At 41.2% G+C, this 18960-nt stretch overlaps 2 protein-coding genes across 2 annotated transcripts; one reads left to right on the top strand and one right to left on the bottom strand.

The window, feature by feature from the left end:
- Window positions 1-270: 270 nt before the first annotated feature.
- Window positions 271-1784, top strand: LOC118420263. Its single transcript, XM_035826990.1, has 3 exons — window positions 271-417; window positions 883-1014; window positions 1593-1784. Exons 1-3 carry the CDS (start codon window positions 314-316, stop codon window positions 1771-1773), a joined length of 417 nt encoding a protein of 138 aa, XP_035682883.1. The 5' UTR covers window positions 271-313; the 3' UTR covers window positions 1774-1784.
- Window positions 1785-4490: 2706 nt separating this feature from the next.
- LOC118419311 (transient-receptor-potential-like protein) lies at window positions 4491-18749 on the bottom strand. Its single transcript, XM_035825671.1, has 14 exons — window positions 18555-18749; window positions 18126-18211; window positions 11892-12045; window positions 11241-11456; window positions 10775-10861; window positions 10024-10149; window positions 9623-9828; window positions 8859-8986; window positions 8364-8513; window positions 7780-7905; window positions 6627-6828; window positions 6176-6371; window positions 5563-5736; window positions 4491-4595 (listed from the first exon to the last, which is right to left on the bottom strand). The coding sequence occupies exons 1-14, from the start codon at window positions 18747-18749 to the stop codon at window positions 4491-4493; spliced, it is 2151 nt and encodes a 716-aa protein (XP_035681564.1).
- Window positions 18750-18960: the final 211 nt, after the last annotated feature.

Here is an 18960-nt window from a genome sequence, read left to right as displayed (position 1 = left end):
AAAGACACCGAAACGTAAGTAAGTATGTTTAACCTGGTTGTGTACAAGAATTCTCATATATCCTATATTCTACCAACCTGATGAAACTATTTTCGGATTTTATAGTTCTGCTGTGGTGAAAAAAACGGTCCTAGGCTGGTCGACATGAAACTTTTGTCATGGTGACCAAAGGGTTGGCCAAAACGAAGAAAATTCAGGTGTTTCTCAAGGAGTAGTACTACGACGAATTCTATTCCTATTCACTACCAAGTTATATTTCTATAGTTCTGCAGTGGTAAAAGAAGCGGTCCGTCGCTTCTCGGTGGGTCGGCTGATGGAACTTGCCATGGCAACCAAACGGCCGGACAAGAAAAACAGCGATGGCGAGAAAACTGAGAAACTGGATAAGGAGAAGGAAGAGGAGATCTTCCAGAAAGGGTTGGTGATGTTGTTCTCATATTTCAACCGTTATCTTCATTTTAGGCCGCCCTGATTCCATTATGTGGATGACATGGATGGCACCCCAAAAACTGGTGCAAGCTTGGGAAAGAAAAAAGGACGAGTGTGGTGTACCGAACAATAGATTAATTCTTCTTTGATTTCTGGAATCGATTTTGACATTTTACAACATTAGCTTTCGTTTTCCGACATTTCTTTGCAACTTACTGCAGAAGTTTGCTCGTTTTGTACGATTTACAGTATGTTCGAAAGCTTGGTTGCAAAATTGATGGACGCGCTGATGTAATCCGTATAATTGAAACAACACGGTCTTTTATGAAAGAAATCATAACGTATGTGTCTCTTCATTCTGAATGCCCCCATCCCATTGAATTTGATGTGTTAGGTACCAAACACGTATAGATACCTTCCTTACCATGCATTATAAACTGTTTTCCCTTGCAGCTTTGAGCAGGGTCTCCGAGCCCAGGTGTCCAAGACGCTGCTGGAGCTCCGTGAGCAGCAGAAGGAGCTGACTGATAACGTGGAGCTGCTCCTGGAGGAGGAGGAGCAGGAGGGGAGCTCGGAGCGAGACAAGTGAGAGGGAAAAAGTTCTTTCTTTTGTTTGTTGTCTTTAAGCCATGGAAAATGATTACGTACTTTGTATTAATTTTTTTTATACAAAGTACATATAGTGAAACGTCATTTGTCTTTCAACCGTCCAGAATAATCAAGTAAGCTCATTCATTGCTTTGATGCATGGCACTTAGTTTTATTTATGCTTTTATAGAAATAATGTGTTTTGCGTAGCTTTAATGTACATCTGATTTACTTCGTTGGTTATATTCCAATCCATACACAAATTGCTTTTTGTAGTGTTTCTTCTACATCTCATTCTTCGAAAACTTCAAATGGCAAACATTACTCATTGTTAAATTTGCAATATTTGTGCCATTTTAGACCATAAAATGTATACTTTGGGTTCTTGCATCATTATCTGAAAGCCAAATGGCCTGTAATTTAGTATTGGGGTAACTTTCACACTGGAGTTGGAAAATTGGTTAAAATAGAAAACTCTAATTTGCATAGGGGTGTGTACTATTGGGGTCAAATTTTGAAGACGAGTTCATGATGTTTCAATGATCAATATCTGCCATTCATCTCTGTTCCCCCAGTGGTACCTTCATCTCATCGATGTACGAAACCATCACTGCGCGATTCCTGCCCGGCTGGAGAAGAAAGCAGCACATCTGGAGGCTTGTAGTTACAGGCATCATCTGCATGGCTGCGCTGCTGAGCGTCATCTACGCTTTCCTGCCGTCACGGAGGGGCGTGGTGGAGGAGAACATGACTTAAGGCTAATTGACATGTACGCAATATTTGTAGAAATTCTGCAATTATTCCTTCAGCAAACCGTTCACCGTATTGTGGCAAATTCATAAAATTCATAACTAGCGACGAGTAGTTTTTTAGACTACATGTATGAAGTTTTATAGGATTTTAGAAAACATGGCTGAAATCAACTTGTTGTTAAGTCAAAATGCGACATGGTTGTTAAGAATGGCAAACCTCTCAATGCACGCTGGCACACACACACACACGCGTGCGCACACGCACACACACACACACACACACACACGTGCGTCTGAGATCACATGACACACAAACACACTCGCATACACGCCCACATACACAGATACACACACACACACATAGTGAACGACAGTGCTCTATTGATAGCACAGCAAACACCATTTGCTACTCTCCATCAAGATTTACTCTACATTGTATTTCTAACGCAACAGTACTGTCTCATAGGGCGTTATGGTCAATGTACCTAGCTATTTGCGGACTTGAATAAGGTGTATGTGTGTACGAACATCTGAGATCAAATTACACGTATTTACCTATAAACAGACATGGCCTTCGGTCTATGAAGGCCGAATGCAGAAACACATGTACGACCATAGTTTGAAGTGTTCCTTTTATTTTTCCTTGTTTCTGTACTAGTTAAAGACACTGACATGTCGATGATGACTATTGTCAGTTGAACAGTAGGCTTGTTCAACAGAAAAGTATAAATGAACTTAATGTACAAAATGTAAAGAACCTCCAGCGGCAGATCAGATAGACAAAAAGTTCATTGTATATTATTACTGCAATAAAGATAGGCTTACTGCAATAAAGATAGAAGATTGCAAAAAGTACTGTCAGTCTTTTGTTTCATGAAGGCCCAGTGGAACTGCCTATGAAGACTTTACCAGTGTAAGAGTTCATATGACTATAGACTACAAATGACAGTATACTTTTGACCATATATGAATCCATAAAAACAGAGGTATCATTATAATATAACCAGTTGGTTTGTTTGGTTGCTCTGGTGTGTTCTGTCCAAAACTATATCGGTAGTGAGCCTGCTGAGAAGGCCGGGTGTAACGGATGTGACGCAACATTTCCGTCAACGTCTCCGCCCACCTGTTCAGTGAGTGTCTGATGCAACATCCGGTAGAGATCATCTCGCAGCTGAGGGGTGAGCTGCCGGCGGATCTGACGTACCCTATCCGCCCCTATACAGAAATGATTTGCATAACTTTTGTATTTTATCTTGCATGTATCTAGGGTCATTGTAGAACCCAGACCGCCAAATCTAGACTTTTTTTGCGTTAGATAAAGTGAACTATAGGCTAACATCGCACTCTCGCGTCTGGTCTAAAAAGAGACAAAATTGTGTGGCTTACGTATGTCACCTTGTGCAGCAATCGCGCCTCCTAGCGACTGGCGTGGATTTGCAGCGGGTTCAAGCTCTGCCTCTGCAGTTGCGGGACCAGTTTGCCTTCTCACTGCTGCCGCCTTGCGGATCTCGGCGGTAATGTTCTGCAGAAACTGCCTCTGACCAGCTTCCCGGGAGGCGTCCTTCCTCCTGTATTCTCGCATCTCAAACCTACAAACAATGGAAAAAGATACTCGTCAAAATATAATCCTTTGAATTGGTAAAGTTATTCATATTTTAATATACATTTATCAGAATATGCAGAATTCTAACTTTTTGACTTGGTGCTGATTGTATTACAAATGTTACCTACTAGTATTTTTCTGTTCATCAAGTAGTATATATGCTTTATATTGATAGTGTATAATCATTATGAAATACTAAAGACTTTGGTAGGGGAGGTAAAAGAAAAAGACTTCCTTTACCTTCTGTCTGTATTGTGTATGTGGCACTGCTAATATAAGTTTCTAGCTTGAGGGCAGTGCTACATTGTCCTCGTCTGTCCAAAAAGCATTATTAATAAAAAAAAAAAAAAAAATGAAATATTGTATCGTTTTAAATCTCATCTATGCATAGATATTCAATAGTTTTGCGTCACCTTAGACTGGAGATGTCCTGTTTCGTCTCGGCTATGATGTCATCAGCCATCATGTCCTTCTGCCGGGACTTGTAGTGATGGATGTAGCGACGGATCAGCCTCTTCAGGACGGACTAAACAAACAATCGTCATTCTCATATGTAAATGAACATCTGTGGCAAGGAAACCCTCCATATTGAAACTCCTATCAGTAACTACCCAACGTTTAACCACATGCCTGATCTATGGCTGTTTACGCAACAAGATAGACACCGATGTAAGATTTGGCGACAGACATGTCTCTGTTTCCTGCATACAATTTCTTAAAAATGTCACCAACCGCATGCTTTGGAGTGACAAATATGATTTTGAGTAAGACAGTTGAAAAGTAAGCACCTGATATTTTCCCCATGTCTCTTCACCTCTTTCCCGCTCTTTTGGGACATCGTGCTAACAGAGAAATTGAACATTGATATGTCACAGACATACCATAATGTTGATAGCAACTGGCCTCAGTACATTGACAAAACATCTTTGCAACTTCAGTCCAGTTTGATACCTTGATGTTCATGCCATATCTAAGTAGCAGACGGACAAATTGTGGAAGGTAAATCGTTTCTTCTCAAATGTGGAAAGCCCTCTGGTTACTTTACTGTTTTTAGTACACTCCTGTGAGTTCTTACAGGTGCTGCTGAAGTGCTGTTGTCTTCATCATTGTGTGCAGTATCAGCCTGTGCCGCTAGGTGCATAGTTCCCAACAGGTGACTGTCCCGCCTCCCCCGAAACATCCGGGCCTTCTCCCGCCATACCGGCATCCTTTGTCGTACAGCCCTGTACATATACTGTAGAAATTACATTACTTAATAACATTCGAAGTCTGCAACATAGCTTTTAGATAATGCTAGTTCATTCAATCTAAACTAACTAAATCTGTCTTCTCTATCCCTCTACCTATCCCTCTCTCTATTTCTCTATACACATGATAAGAACTACGTAAGCCGTGTTTGTAACTTATTTTACACTCATATATACATAGATATAGATATAGATATAGCTGCAGGGACAGAAATTTTCCTTCTTCTTTTACTAGAGCAATAACTAGTAGTCTAAAACTCAATGCCCCTTCCAAAGGAATACAACTCTTTCTGGTAGCATGCAATAGGCCAGCTCACAGTTCTTAGTGAGCATGCGTAGTCGAAATGCCTAATGCAAAACTTAGCTTGTGAACAGTCTTTCTTTGCCTCGACGTATCAGCCAGGTGGATATCATTTTGTCTTTTCTTTTTTGACTTTTAATATCTTCTATGGTATACATCTTAGTAATAATTGTAGTTAAGTTCATTAAAGATGCCATAGGGCATGCTTTACCAAATATGTTCTAGTATGATACTCTACACAAATAACCACAGAAAGAGGGAGCCAAAATCTCACCTCTATGACTAAAAGTCCATGAAAACTCACCTCGACAGGATAACCCACCTCCTGAAGTGTCTAAAAGCCAATTTCTGACAATTTCCATACGGCTCTTTAAAATTTTAACCTCCATAAACAGACGAAAACCTGACCTTTGACCTCAAGCATTCAAGAATTAACCTGATCACACCTCTTGGGACTACTTCTCCTAGTGGTCTCCCAACCCTCCCAAAACACAGTTTTGGACCAAAATTAGTGACTAGTAATCCTAACCTTTAACATTCACCTCAAAAATGACAACAAAGGCATCACATCTTCCAAAAAGAAGTTTTATTCTGCTATACCCTGTACTACATTACAACACACTCAACATTACAACAACACACCGGGCACCTTGCACGCATGCGCCAATAGAAATCCCTGCCCCGTACCTTTAAAAAGTAGTAGATTGACTTGGGTGTGACGATGACGTTGTACGGAGGGGGTAAGGTAGTCCCGTTATCGAAGTAACTCAACCAGAGTTTGGTTCTCGCGTACTTCCATTCCATGTCGGCGTGGGTCTGCGATAGAAATGTCAATTGTGCGTTAACTTGCTGCATTGAGTCGATAAAACTATGTCTTATGTGTTACGGTTGTTAGTACAAAGGTGTCAAAATGAATGCAAAAATCTTAATTTGGACGTTTAGAATGGATTAGAGGAATTTAGAAGTTTGTAATGTTCCCGTCCTATTCTTTTGATTACGAAAAATAGTTGAACTTTTCTGTAATGCCACGTCTTATGTAACATGTCCACATCAATAGTCTATTGTGTAAGAGCTCACGTACGCGTATATGTTCTGGAATGAGTCTGTATAGCTTTGTATGTTTGTATCTTTGTGGATCAGCCATCACCAGCTTAGGCTGCCTAGCCTGACCCCGCGTAATGATTTCGTCGTCATTTTCAATAAATACCAAATACCAAATTACCAAATGTAAGAAACAAACAAACAACAAACTCACGTCTATGTCCTGGAAGGAGTCCGCCATGGTGGCGATGAGCTGGTTGAGCAGGATGACCACCGCGGCGATCTGGTACGCGGCGAGCAGCAGCGAGCCTGTGGAGACCAGGAACGCATTCTTCTCCTCCATGTCTAACGTCTCCTGACCAATCAGCTTAAACAGCGACCAGAACAGCGTCATCACCGCAGCGTCAAACCTGTAATTTTGAATGTTGTATTAATAAACGTGTAAAGTTACATCCGTAACTTAGCCTTGCAAGTATTTCTACATAGTAATTAGTAGTAAGGTTTTATGTACTGGATTGGGAACCACAAAATAAGGTAGATCAAGATTTCCAGTACGCATGCACAAGGTCAAAGGTGAAAGCTCATTACTTGTAATCAGTTCCGGTCCATAATTGACCCCACCCTGATCAAGCTACTCTACCTCTAGGTGTGTGCTATTAACTCACGTTAGGAACTCGGTGGGGTTTCCCCGGCAGACCCTCTGCCCTCCCTCGTCCTCACACACCTCCGTGTCGCGGTAGAACCCGTACAGCTGGCTGAACCCCACCGCGAACGACGCCATGATGAGGAAGAACACCGACAGGAACTTGCCGACGTCCAGCAGCATGGAGCCAAGCGTGATCTGCAGTGGGCCGAGGTGGGGATTGGCTGGAAGGGATAATTGAAAGTTTATTTGCAAGTTCTTGTCCGAGGGCTAATTGCAACATGAAGCATACAGAGAATATAGTAAACAAACATAAGATAAAATACTTTGGTATAGATAACAATGGTGACAAGTGTAAACAAGTATTCTATCAATGATATGGACTGCTGAGAGCTACAATCTACGCATTTGGGGTTTGACTTCTTTTCTGGAAGCAGTGGAAGACGAAGTACCCCACTTTTTCTATAATGAGTGGGTTATGTGAAGCTAACAGCGTTATAGTTTTGTTTTCGTCAGTAAGCGTTTGGAAATTTTTGTGTGTACACTAGTTCACCTTTATCCGTTGGGTAACTAAATATCCGTTGTTTTTCAAAACAGGGTTTTGGGGCACATCAAGCCGACGGGTGGTTATTTTAAACTGCAATATACCGAAAATATTGCAGTTTGAAACCAACGTACAATGACGCGATGTCCCTAAATGCCGTTTTTATAAACAACGGATATAGGTTACCCAACGGATAAAGGTGAACTAGTGTTACATTCGAACATAGTTTCATCGGGTTGGTAGAACACAGGGTATTACTGATTGGGTTGTTCTTTTCCACAACCAGTCACGTTTCACATGCTTACGCTTCGATGTCTATCATACACTTTCCTCGGAGCTTCTGAATGGAGTGCTGCTTCTCGCCGCCGATGTAGGTGGCGCTTTTGAGGCGAGAACACAATCCCAAGCGTGGCTAAGTTTGTATCACTCTCGTCTCGGTTTATCGGAGGGAAACAACTTGAGGACTGGTTAAAGGGGAAACAGAACTGCCGATCTGTGACTGAATTGGGGATTGGCTGGATTCAATTCTTAGTGTTAGAAGATGCCATCCATTAAAAATTACTTGCTGTGGCCTTAAAAGTTAACATGGAAATGGTAAACATATAAATAGTAAAACAATAAAGGAACTAACTCTGAAATAGATAGATGACACGGAAAAAGCTGAAGACGTTGGCCACAGCAAACAACCCCTCCGAGATGAGAGTGGGATCGTCCGAGGGCCAATTCTTCCGTTCCGTCTCCATTGGAAAGTCAGTTCCTAAGTTACGTTAGGGCACAAAAGACAATTTAGCTGACAGAAGGCAATGTATGGCTTCAGTTGTTTCCTGCTTACTTGTTATACATATCTGATCGGTTTGGATCTAAATGGCAAGCAAATTTGGGTACAGGGCATTGGTGTATGGTATAGGATTATTCGAACACAGGCTCTTCTGATCTAATAAGGTTATAACAAACTACAAGACCGTAAATAAAGACTGCAATCTGGAAACTCATCTGATTATATATGCCCGAACTATGGATGCGATTTTCATGCGAGGATTTGGTTACAACCCCACAGAAGACGCTGTCAATCGCCCTAACTTTAAGCAGAGTGCTACCATCATCTGAGAAGATGAAAGGATGCCTACCTACAAAATGTAGACCGTAATCAGGGACACATTGTGAGGCTCATTTGTTTTCACCTGAATCTATTATCATCAATGTTACACTCCTCACCTGCCGTGACCCTGACGTATGCGACCACACGGAGGGATATGGTTGCCAGGTAGAGTGAGTTCATGATGAAGTCCAGCCAGTTCCAATAGTCCCGGATGAACAGGTGCATGCCTTGGTTCCACAGCTGCTTACACTCGCTCCACACTAGTCCTGAAAATAAAGGAGAAGAAAACTTTTGAGTCTAATCCTACGACATAAACCTTGCTAAAACCGTTAGACTAAATTGTAGCTCTTTGCAAATTGTATGAGAATGAAAATTCTATGGAGGCTTTAATACATCAGTGCACTGTCAGGTAAGGTCTCTTACATAAGTAGATGTAGGCCTATGGGCAGCCTAAATACAATCGCGCTCCTAGCGGCCGGACTTACAGTTGCCACCTCTCAATGAGGGGGTTATCAACCCCAGCCTGCGAGAGATTGTGTAAACACATATAGCCTATAGGCCTATAGGTACACATAACAACAAATTATGGGGCCCATAGCCAAAATGTTTACCTGCTACGTAGAAGACGATGAGGACCTCAACGGTGGATGGCGGCGGGCCGCGCCTGTTGGTCATGTTCTCTTCCCGGGGAGAGGCCATGGTCAGCAGGATCAGGAACACCGCGAACGAACCCGCTTGGCTGAAAACATAGTCATTCAACAATTCATGAACAACGTCATATTTTTCTAGCCTGATTAAATATCGCTCATGGCAGCCCGCCCAACATCCACCGGTCTCCTCTGCGAGGAGGGGCCAGTTACACCCCCGGACAGCAGAGTTTGTGTTACACAGACTAATATTTTTCTTTCTTGGTTATGTACTCGGTTGCATGTTTGATTGCTTAATCTATGGCCTCGCACCAACGAATAACATTTGTGTACGAATCGACAGGAATTTTTTTTAAATAAAGAAACCGTCCAAAGTTCCCCCTTTATGCATCAGCAAAACCTAAGTTTCAGTTGATCAACCTGACAGTATTCATACAAGTCGAGAAATAAATAAAAACTTCCGTTGCAGTACCGTGACAAGCCACTAGGGAGCCAGTTTTATTTCGAGGTCATATGAAGACCTACCTACCAAATTATCAAGACGATCCATCCAGTCCTTCTTGTGTCATGCTGTTCTTCCTTTAGATACATACATAAACACATGTAGTTCACACTACATCACTAAATATCCTATCTTTTTGTGAAAAAAAAGGATTGACATTACATTCACAAAAATGCTGCCACAAAAATTCTAGGCAAAGGTAACAATATAAAACAAAGAATCAAACCTGGCAAACTTGATAAACGGGTAGTTCGTAAACCTTCCCATGCGGCTGCGCGGAGAGATGACGTAACAGACCGCCACGATCGGCATCAACGTCATCAGTGACATCACCATCAGCAGCCTGGCGAACACACTGCGCCTGCGCCAGCCCGGCAGGCCCTCGTGCCACATGGAGGTCAGGAGCTGCTGGCAATGGGGGTGGGCCACGAACTGCGGTGGGATACCAATTAGTTTATTCCCTCTCAACAAATATGATGTGGAAGGAGTTCTATGGGGAGTTTACTGGTATGAGATGTTGATTTGGGGGTCTTAATATTCTATTCCCTGCCCGACGAGGAATATGTATTGTTCAGGTGCCTCATCGGAAACACATTCTAAGAGAAAGATGAAATGTTGCCAACAGACCTGTTTCTGTTCGTACTTGAGCGCCAGCTTGAGTCGGTATAGACTCGGCTTCTGGTGGTCCTCATCTATCCCATCATCCTCGTCTTCCTCTTCGTCGTCATTCACATCTTCATCATCATCACAGGCCTACGGAAAAAAGACAAAAAAACGGTCAAGCTTACTTAACGGTGAAAATCTCACGCAGTGATTAGGCCTGCTTTTTCCAGAAAAAAATTGTCGTAAAGACATTCAAAACTGCTTACTGAAAAAGGGAACTGCTGCAAATGAGAGAAAGTGGACCAATCGTCATGAAGATGTGGATAAATAACAATACTGTTACCCGGCCGATACCAACAATTTTGAAGTCTGACAAGCATGTTCACATCCAACTCCAAGATAACGGTGTTTTAAACCCAACTTAACTGAAAATTGAAATTTGCGGTGGTCTCCAAAAATGTTGTCTATTGGATGACGTTTTTGCAAACTAATCAGTGAATTTCAAAGTTGTTCTCAACCAGACTAACTTCGCTAGCTGTTGGGAGAAAAGTATTTTTGCAATGAGAGTTTACCCCCATTGGGTTTATAGGCCAGACGATGTAACCTGGTCAATTATTGAATTTTTTTTTTTATATCTACTGCCCGGGTATCTAGGTAATAAGATCTAGATATGCCAAAAATTAGTTACTCAAGCAGTTCCAAAACCATATCCGGTTGCTTGAGTAACTGCTTTTTGACATGTCCAATCACTTGTCTGCGGAGTTCAGAGACGTACTTGGTTCAAGATGCTGTTGAGTTCCACGGAACTGCGGCACTGGTCCAGCAGCTCTACGGGGTACTTCCGACACTGTTCCGCCAGGTTCTGTAGAAACGAGCAACAAGATGGACTGAAAAGCCAGTGCAAGCCAGTGTGGATTTCGATGAATGATATTCAGCTTTGCGCTGTATGCAGTACGTGTTCTAGATGCGATTTTCAAACACTTCTTGTCTTGTGTAATCTTCCATGTAAGCCATAACTGACCTCTACTCAGGGATACTAGCTGTCTTTGGGTATTGCTTTAGTTTTAAAGTAAGCCAGAAAAACACCCTAATCAGCTTTCAGTTACTCCCTGAACACTCCCAAAACATTAAAAAGTAATTTTCACACAAATGGATAAACCAACCAACCGGCCAACTCATCTAAAAATCATTGGCTTAGATATGCGTATTAGATATGTATTAGAGCATGCGGAAACACTTACCAGATACGACTCCTTGAACTCTCGTTCATTGGTCGCTAGGTGGCGCAAATCCCAGCTGAGCTTGAACGCCGTCAGGACTGGGTCTGATGACGTCAGCGAGATCCAAGATGGCGACGCCAGGGCCCGATAGGTCTCGATCCGGACGATGGAGTGACGAAGGCTGTCGTCTTTGTTACTACCTTTACATCCTGTGCACTCACATCCAGGTTTGTGTGGCTACAACATAACATACAGATCTTAACAGCGTTGACTAGTAGCACCAACGTATCAACAAAAGTGTTGCAGGTATGTTTACAGTGTATTCCAATTGCATATTTATTTTCAAAGAGCTGGTGGTTTAGATATGAGTCGTGGAGCCCATCCGTGGTGATGATTATTTCTAAAATCGATCATATGAAAATTTACAGATTTGCCTTCGTCCCCTAAATAACTGAATATAACCATTGGCAATGCTTAGTCATCGAAATGTCGTTTGTCTATCTCGGAGTACTTTTCATGCCGACAGATTTGACAGACAATGAACCGATGTTGTTTTGTCAGCAGCTTTGTACAACAAATCAAAGTTTATGCCTTGGCCTTCAACTAAGATAAGCTTTAAAGCTGATGATATCTCTCAACTACGAACGGAACCTGGCTGATTTGCACCCCTACGTTTGCGATGGTAGCGCCCTGTGACAGGAGGAGATGGAGGATCTCGAACTGGTTGAGCTGCGCGCACAGCATGACGGGAGTGACGCAGGAAGAGAAGTCCTCACTTTCCGGAGCCACGCGGCTCCACCCGGCACCCAGCATGTCAGGTGTGATGCTGGGAAAGTGTTGGGGTAAAAAAAACAGCCTTAGGTCTGAGAAAAATTATGTCTAAGATAAGCTCTTTCACAGAGTTCACTACGCATGTTCGAGTGACAGGAATCCTGGGTCATATGTCAATGGTGAAGGCCCATCAGAAACTAGAAAGGCCGACATTTGCTTAAGAGCAAATACAGCATATTTCAGCCATACCCCTTCCCACGCAACATTGGACTGTTCCAAATCACCCCTGCGCAAAAATGGAACATCCTCTTAACAGTACATTATCCCCCAAAGTGGACTGGTATTGTGAATTGACTCCAGGCAAAAACAGAGCTTGCTTCTATTTTTCAGAAAATGACAATAATCACACCTTCCATTCAGAAAATTTTCATCATGACTGAAAATTGTTGAATGAATTCATGTAATGTCATTAACAATTTTCAGTACGATAACTAGGTGTAAGTTTAAAAAAGTATAAGCTCCTTGTGATGTGGGTACATTTATTATTGCAATGAACTTTTTTTATTCAAGTAGGGCATACGATTTAATAATTATCAAGCAGGTGCAGGTACTGTAGGAGCGTTTGTTTTCTTCAAGCTGTAAAACTGTTAAACTGTTTTACTTTGTATGCAATCAACCATCGAGCCTATTCTTATTTTAGTTTAACAACTTCCTGCCAGACCCGGAAGATACGATTGAACCTTGTTCGAGGATTTATTTTCGTCTGTCTGGTCAGTCTGTTCATACCCTGGCGCTGAGAGTGTTTTATTGGGCTGAAACTCTGGCAGTTTAAAGTTACTTACAATTTAAATGTTCAAAGTTTATGCCAAACAACAACAGCACTAGGAAATGTGGCCACTATAGACAGGTGGTCACTATAGAGAAAATGCTGATCTATTGACTAGGAGCCATACGTTACACATGATTTCAGTACACTGATCATTAATCATATAAACATTGCACAGGTAAGCCAATTGTTTAGATGTACAATTAAGTTCAAATAATTCTGAAGAGAAATATTGATGAGAAAATAATCATTCTCGCCACTGTCTAACTTATAATTACGTATCAAAACTAAACGCAGATTTTCTAACTAACGCACCTTTCGCCGACTTCATCATAGCACCGCCGGCTATCAATCAAACACGGCTGTTGATTAGACTTAGAGTTTCAAACAGTCATGTGCTGTGTGCCAGTTGACAGCGAACTTCATGCTACGTGATGTTTTACATTGCTTGGACCTTCTTTCCTACAGCGGTGCTTCTACAAAATATTTAGACTGTAACACTGAGTTTTATAGAATAGAATTTGACGCAGAACAGCGTTTTTTGCTGGGTATTTTTTTTGAAACATGTCCGTGGGAATATCAGCGAGGCGGCGACGCAGGGATATCAGACCGTCAACAAAAGTCGCACGGCGGCTAACGGCGCAGCGAAGATACTAGCCCTATAAATAAGCGCTTCAACTAAGGATGGCAACCCGTACAATATTTTTGTATACTGTTGAGCTAAGTAAAGTTTGTTGTTTATGAGGTTTTAGTTGTCTTTGAAGCTTTGACCCGAAATATTTTAAAGTCAAACTGCTGAAGAGAAGTAAGTGACTGCTACGATTATCGTAGATATGCCCTAAAAAAACTGATAAAAGAAGCCTTCTCAATAGCCTAAAATGCAAGAGCTTCCGGGGGGGCTTCGCCCACCTGGGTCCCCCCCACAGTGGCCCTGCCCCTGGACCCCGCCAGGGACATTCGGCGGCCCCCGGACCCCTGTCCGACGCTTTGAAAAAATCCTGGCGAGAAGTCTGTACGGCCTGAGTCTTCAAGTTAACGTATTGTGTGGTCCCGCTTATGAATATTAATTAGCCTTCGCTTTCCTCTTCGCTGATTGGCTGAACCATTAATTGAATTAACTCTTCCTGCCGGCTAGACGCAGGTGCAGATGTCGGCTCTGTGGGGTGAACGTCCGAAAGGTCATGGCATGGAGAACGAAAGAAAACCAATTTCCCCTCAAAAAAGTGCTGTAATTAAGCCTTTTACAGTACTTTATGCCAAAAATTTTACTTGGATCATTTTACCAACTATCTTATGCCTATCTATACCAAATGTTACTCATACCAGGGTACAGGGGTGCAAAATATACCGTTATAAGACCGTCAACAACAGTCGCACGGAGCTAACAGCGCAGCGAAAATACCATCGCTAGCGTTTCAACTTCGGATAACAAGTTATAAGTACTGTTGAACTCAGTAACGTTAAAGTTTGTTTTTAGTTGCCTTTGACGGTTTGACCTGAAATAGTGTTACGCTAAACTCCTGAAGAGAAGTTAAGTGACTGCTGCGATTATCATAGATATGCCCCTAAGAAGTGATACAATATAAAGCCTTCTGAATAGTCTAAAATGCGAGAGCCTTAGGCGGGCTTTGCTCCCCCTGGCGGGAACACTGCTATATACGGGATCATGAGGCCCCGCTTATGAATATTAATTAGCCTTTGGCCTCCTCTTCGCTGATTGGCTAGGTCTTTGATTCAATTAACTCTCCGGCTGACGCGCACAGGTGTGGCTCTGTGCGGGGTCACGGAAGGTCACGTCAGGAGGCCAAAAGAAAACAAATTTCCCCTCAGAAAAGTGCCAAAATTAATCATTTTAAAGTTGTTTATGTCAAAAATTTTACTTGAATCTTGTTACCAAGTATCTAATGCCTATCTATACCAAATTTCAGGTCATTTAATTGTAATACCAGGGTACAGGAGCCAAAAGTGTCCTTTTTTGGTCAAAAATTGGCCAAAAATCGCAAAAATAAGCATTTTGTTGCACTGTACACCAAAAGTGTTATTGAATTTATATGAAGGGATTATCAAGGCACATTTGTGTCAAATTTCAGCTCATTCGGTTGCAATACCAAGGTACAGGAGCCAAAAGTGTCCTTTTTTGGTCAAAAATTGGTAAAAAAATCGCAAAAATAAGCATTTTGTTGTACTGTACACCAAAAGTGTTCTTAAATTTATATGGGGGCATTCTCAAGGCACATCTCTGTCAAATTTCAGCTCATTTGGTTGTAATACCAGGGTACAGGGGCCAAAAGTGTCCTTTTTTGGTCAAAAATTGGTCAAAAAATCGCAAAAATAAGCATTTTGTTGTACTGTACACCAAAACTGATATTGAATCTATATGGGGGACTTATCAAGGCACATCTGTGCCAAATTTCAGCTCATTCGGTTATAATACCAGGGTACAGGGGGCCCAAATATACAGTTTTGGTCTTAAGATGACCAAAAAACCTTAATAAAATCATTTAAGAGACAGATATGGAAAAAATGAAAAAAACGCCCGAGGGTATTGGCCCACTCTACCCTTGTGCCAAATTTCAAGTCATTCGGTTGAGGAACAACGGAGATACCGTGTTCTGAAGATTTGACAGGAGAAAGAAAGAAGAAACATTACGAATACTAGAAAGGCCGACATTTGCTTAGGAGCAAATACAGCATATTGCAATCCATCTTCATCCTTGAAAAAATCCCAAAATTCAACAATTTGAAGTAATGTTTGCTCAATGGGAAAATGAAGTACTGTGGGCACTTGTCCTACACACCTTCATGCCGAATTTTAGGTCATTTGGTTTCAATATAAGGGCATAGTAGCCAAAAATATACATTTTTTAGATAAAAATGGCTACAAATCCCAAAATAACTCATTTTATGAGTGTTCTATGAAGAAAGTGTTGATGGGGTCCTGTTGTCATATGTCCAATTTACCTTTCTACCAAAGTTTAGGTGATTTGGTTTACATACAAGGGCATAGAAGCTAAAAATATACATTTCTAGTCAAAAATGGCTGAAAACCCCAAAATAACTAATTTTTGAAGTCATCTATGAAGAAAGTGTCAATGGGGTCCTGTGAGCATATGTTCAATGCACCTCTGTACCAAATTTCAGGTCATTAGGTTTTCATACAAGGGTATAGGAGCCAAAAATATACATTTTTAGTCAAAAAATGGCCCAAACCCCTAAAATAACTCATTTTTGGAGTAAACAATGAATAAAGCATTGATGGGGTTCTGTGGTCATATGTCAAACGCACCTATGTACCAAATTTCATGTCATTTGGTTTTAATACAAGGGCATAGGAGCCAAAAATATACATTTTTAGTCAGAAATGGCCAAAAACCCTAAAATAACTCATTTTTTAAGCAATCTATGAAGAAAGTGTTGATGGTTTTCTGTGCTCACATGTTTAATGCACATCTGTACCAAATTTCAGGTCATTAGCTTGTAATACCAGGGCACAGGGGCCCAAAATATACATATTTTGTCTAAAAATGACCCAAAACCCTAAATATCATAAATTCTAAGGCCTCTATCAAGAAAGTGAAAAAAACGCCTGGGGGTATTTGCTACTTCTACCACCCTGCCAAATTTCAGCTTATTTGGCCCAAAAATGAAAAAGTTGAATCCATTTGAAGATTTGACAGGAGGAGAACGAAAGGAAAAACTAGAAAGGCCGACATTTGCTTAGGAGCAAATACAGCATATTGCAATCCATCTTCATCCTTGAAAAAATCCCAAAATTCAACAATTTGAAGTAATGTTTGCTCAATGGGAAAATGAAGTACTGTGGGCACTTGCCCTACACACCTTCATGCCGAATTTTAGGTCATTTGGTTTTAATATAAGAGCATAGGAGCCAAAAATATACAAATTTTAGTTAAAAATGGCTAAAAATCCCAAAACAACTCATTTTATAAGTGCTCTATGAAGAAAGTGTTAATGGGGTCCTGTTGTCATTTGTCCAATTTACCTTTGTACCAAATTTCAGGTCATTTGGTTGACATACAGGGGCATATAAGCCAAAAATATACATTTTTAGTCAAAAATGGCCGAAAAACCCAAAATTACTAATTTTTGAAGTGATCTATGAAAAAAGTGTTAATGGTTTCCTGTGCCCATATGTCAATTGCACCTATGTACCAAATTTCAGGTCATTAGGTTTCCATACAAGGGCATAGGAGCCACAAATATACATTTTTAGTCAAAAATGGCCGAAAAACCCAAAATAACTCATTTTTGAAGCGATCTATGAAAAAAGCGTTGATGGGGTTCTGTGGTCATATGTCAAATGCACCTATGTATCAAATTTCAGGTCATTTGGTTTTAATACAAGGGCATAGGAGCCAAAAATATACATTTTTAGTCAAAATTGGCTAAAAACCCTAAAATAACTAATTTTTGAAGTGCTCTATGAAGAAAGTGTTGATGGTTTTCTATGCTGATATGTCCAATGCACCTCTGTACCAAATTTCGGGTCATTAGCTTGTAATACCAGGGCTCTGGGACCCAAAATATACATATTTTGTCTAAAAATGACCAAAAACCCTAAATATCATAAATTCTATGGCCTCTATCAAGAAAGTGAAAAAAACGTCTGGGGGTATTTGCTATTTCTACCACCCTGCCAAATTTCAGCTCATTTGGCCCAAAAATGAAAAAGTTGAATCCATTTGAAGATTTTGACAGGAGAAACTCAGGAAAAACAATATATTGCATCCCATACTATGTATGGGGATTGCAATATAACAATATATTGCAATCCCATACTATGTATGGATTGCAATATAACAATATATTTCACCATACCTATGGTATGGCTGAAATATAATAAACAGTCTCGTATTTACCATTGCTAAGATTTGCGTGACAATGAGCGGAACAATGGCGCCTTCAAAATGGCGGATTTTTTTTTACAATCATGGGGCCTTCACCTTTCATATATTTCCCAGATTTCGGACATGCGTAGTGAACTCTCGTGAAAAAGCTTATAGGAAACATATTAACTGTTCAAAAAGTAGGCAGGGATTCTCATTTTCTTGTTTTTTTCCGTGTTTTTTTTGTCCGTCAGTGTGCATAAAAATGTCCAGAAGTATTTGTTTATATCACAGGGGACTTACCCTTTAACCTGTAAATGCGCAGTTGTAACCCTTGAGGGGCTTAATCAAAGAGCTCGTAGATTTTAAAGCGATAGATCGAACAAGAAAATGAACATGCATGCAGCATTGTTTGAACATGCATACAGCGCCCCTAACGATGACGAATGAGTACTGCCTCACCTCGGATGGTTGACCATCATCTCCACGATACGATACACGCCCTCACGTATGGCGTGAAGGAGCGCGTTTCCGATCCTGATGCCGTCCTGTAGAGGGGAAGGGGCATCTATTCATCTACTTGTAGGTATATATAGGTCCTTATTAATACCTTCGCCAAGCATGAGTTCATGTATTTGGTGTCGTCTGTCTGTGTGTGTTTGTGTGCGTGTGTGTGTGTACATGTGCGTGTGCGTGTGCGTGCGTGTGTATGTGTGTGTGTGGACAGTATAACTGGAGAAGTTGTTGTTGGATGTTCATGATACATTGTATTGGCAAGTTTTGTTGTGACCATATGCATAGCCTAACATGACAAAGACCCCCTAAAGCGTCTTCATTCATTCATTCACTTATTGATTAATTTATTCATTCATTGAAAAAGATTGGCATTACCTGCTTTAGAAGTATCTCCACTATCTCCACGTTCTCCATGGTGACGGCGGTGGTCAGGGCGCTCCGACCCAAGGCGGTCCTGACGTTAACATCAACCGGGTCTGGCGGCTGGAGACATCTCACCACAGTCGCCTTGTCGCCTCTACCAACCGCCTCAAGGAACACGCGCTCCTTGGATCGAAGCCTGGAACGCATATTGTTACCATTAGACATTGACGAATACATCATTTTGGCGCGGTAACATTTATCGTAGGAATTTTTCATTGTTTGCCGTATGATTTTCACCAAGGGCTCGGTTACATACTTAGTGCGACCGTTGCGAGATTTTGATGTCAAAGTTGTTGTTTTTTTCAAGCAGGCGGTCAGGAAATTTCTGGATAACAGGGTTCTCTATCACAACACGGTT

The sequence above is a fragment of the Branchiostoma floridae genome, chromosome 7, assembly GCF_000003815.2.
Source record: "Branchiostoma floridae strain S238N-H82 chromosome 7, Bfl_VNyyK, whole genome shotgun sequence".
Lineage (NCBI taxonomy): Eukaryota > Metazoa > Chordata > Leptocardii > Amphioxiformes > Branchiostomatidae > Branchiostoma > Branchiostoma floridae.
This window is presented reverse-complemented; position numbering and strand designations above follow the sequence as displayed.

Excerpts from the sequence above, each read along its gene's own strand:
- LOC118419311 (XM_035825671.1), bottom strand. The coding sequence starts at position 18,749 with ATGCGTTCCAGGCTTCGATCCAAGGAGCGCGTGTTCCTTGAGGCGGTT. Across the intron at positions 11,457-11,891 it reads AGGGCGCTACCATCGCAAAC|CCACACAAACCTGGATGTGA; the intron begins GTAGGGGTGCAA and ends GTTATGTTGTAG. Across the intron at positions 5,737-6,175 it reads ACTCCTTCCAGGACATAGAC|ACCCACGCCGACATGGAATG; the intron begins GTGAGTTTGTTG and ends TTTCTATCGCAG.
- LOC118420263 (XM_035826990.1), top strand. The coding sequence starts at position 314 with ATGGAACTTGCCATGGCAACCAAACGGCCGGACAAGAAAAACAGCGAT. Across the intron at positions 418-882 it reads GAGGAGATCTTCCAGAAAGG|CTTTGAGCAGGGTCTCCGAG; the intron begins GTTGGTGATGTT and ends TTTCCCTTGCAG. Across the intron at positions 1,015-1,592 it reads GGGAGCTCGGAGCGAGACAA|TGGTACCTTCATCTCATCGA; the intron begins GTGAGAGGGAAA and ends CTGTTCCCCCAG.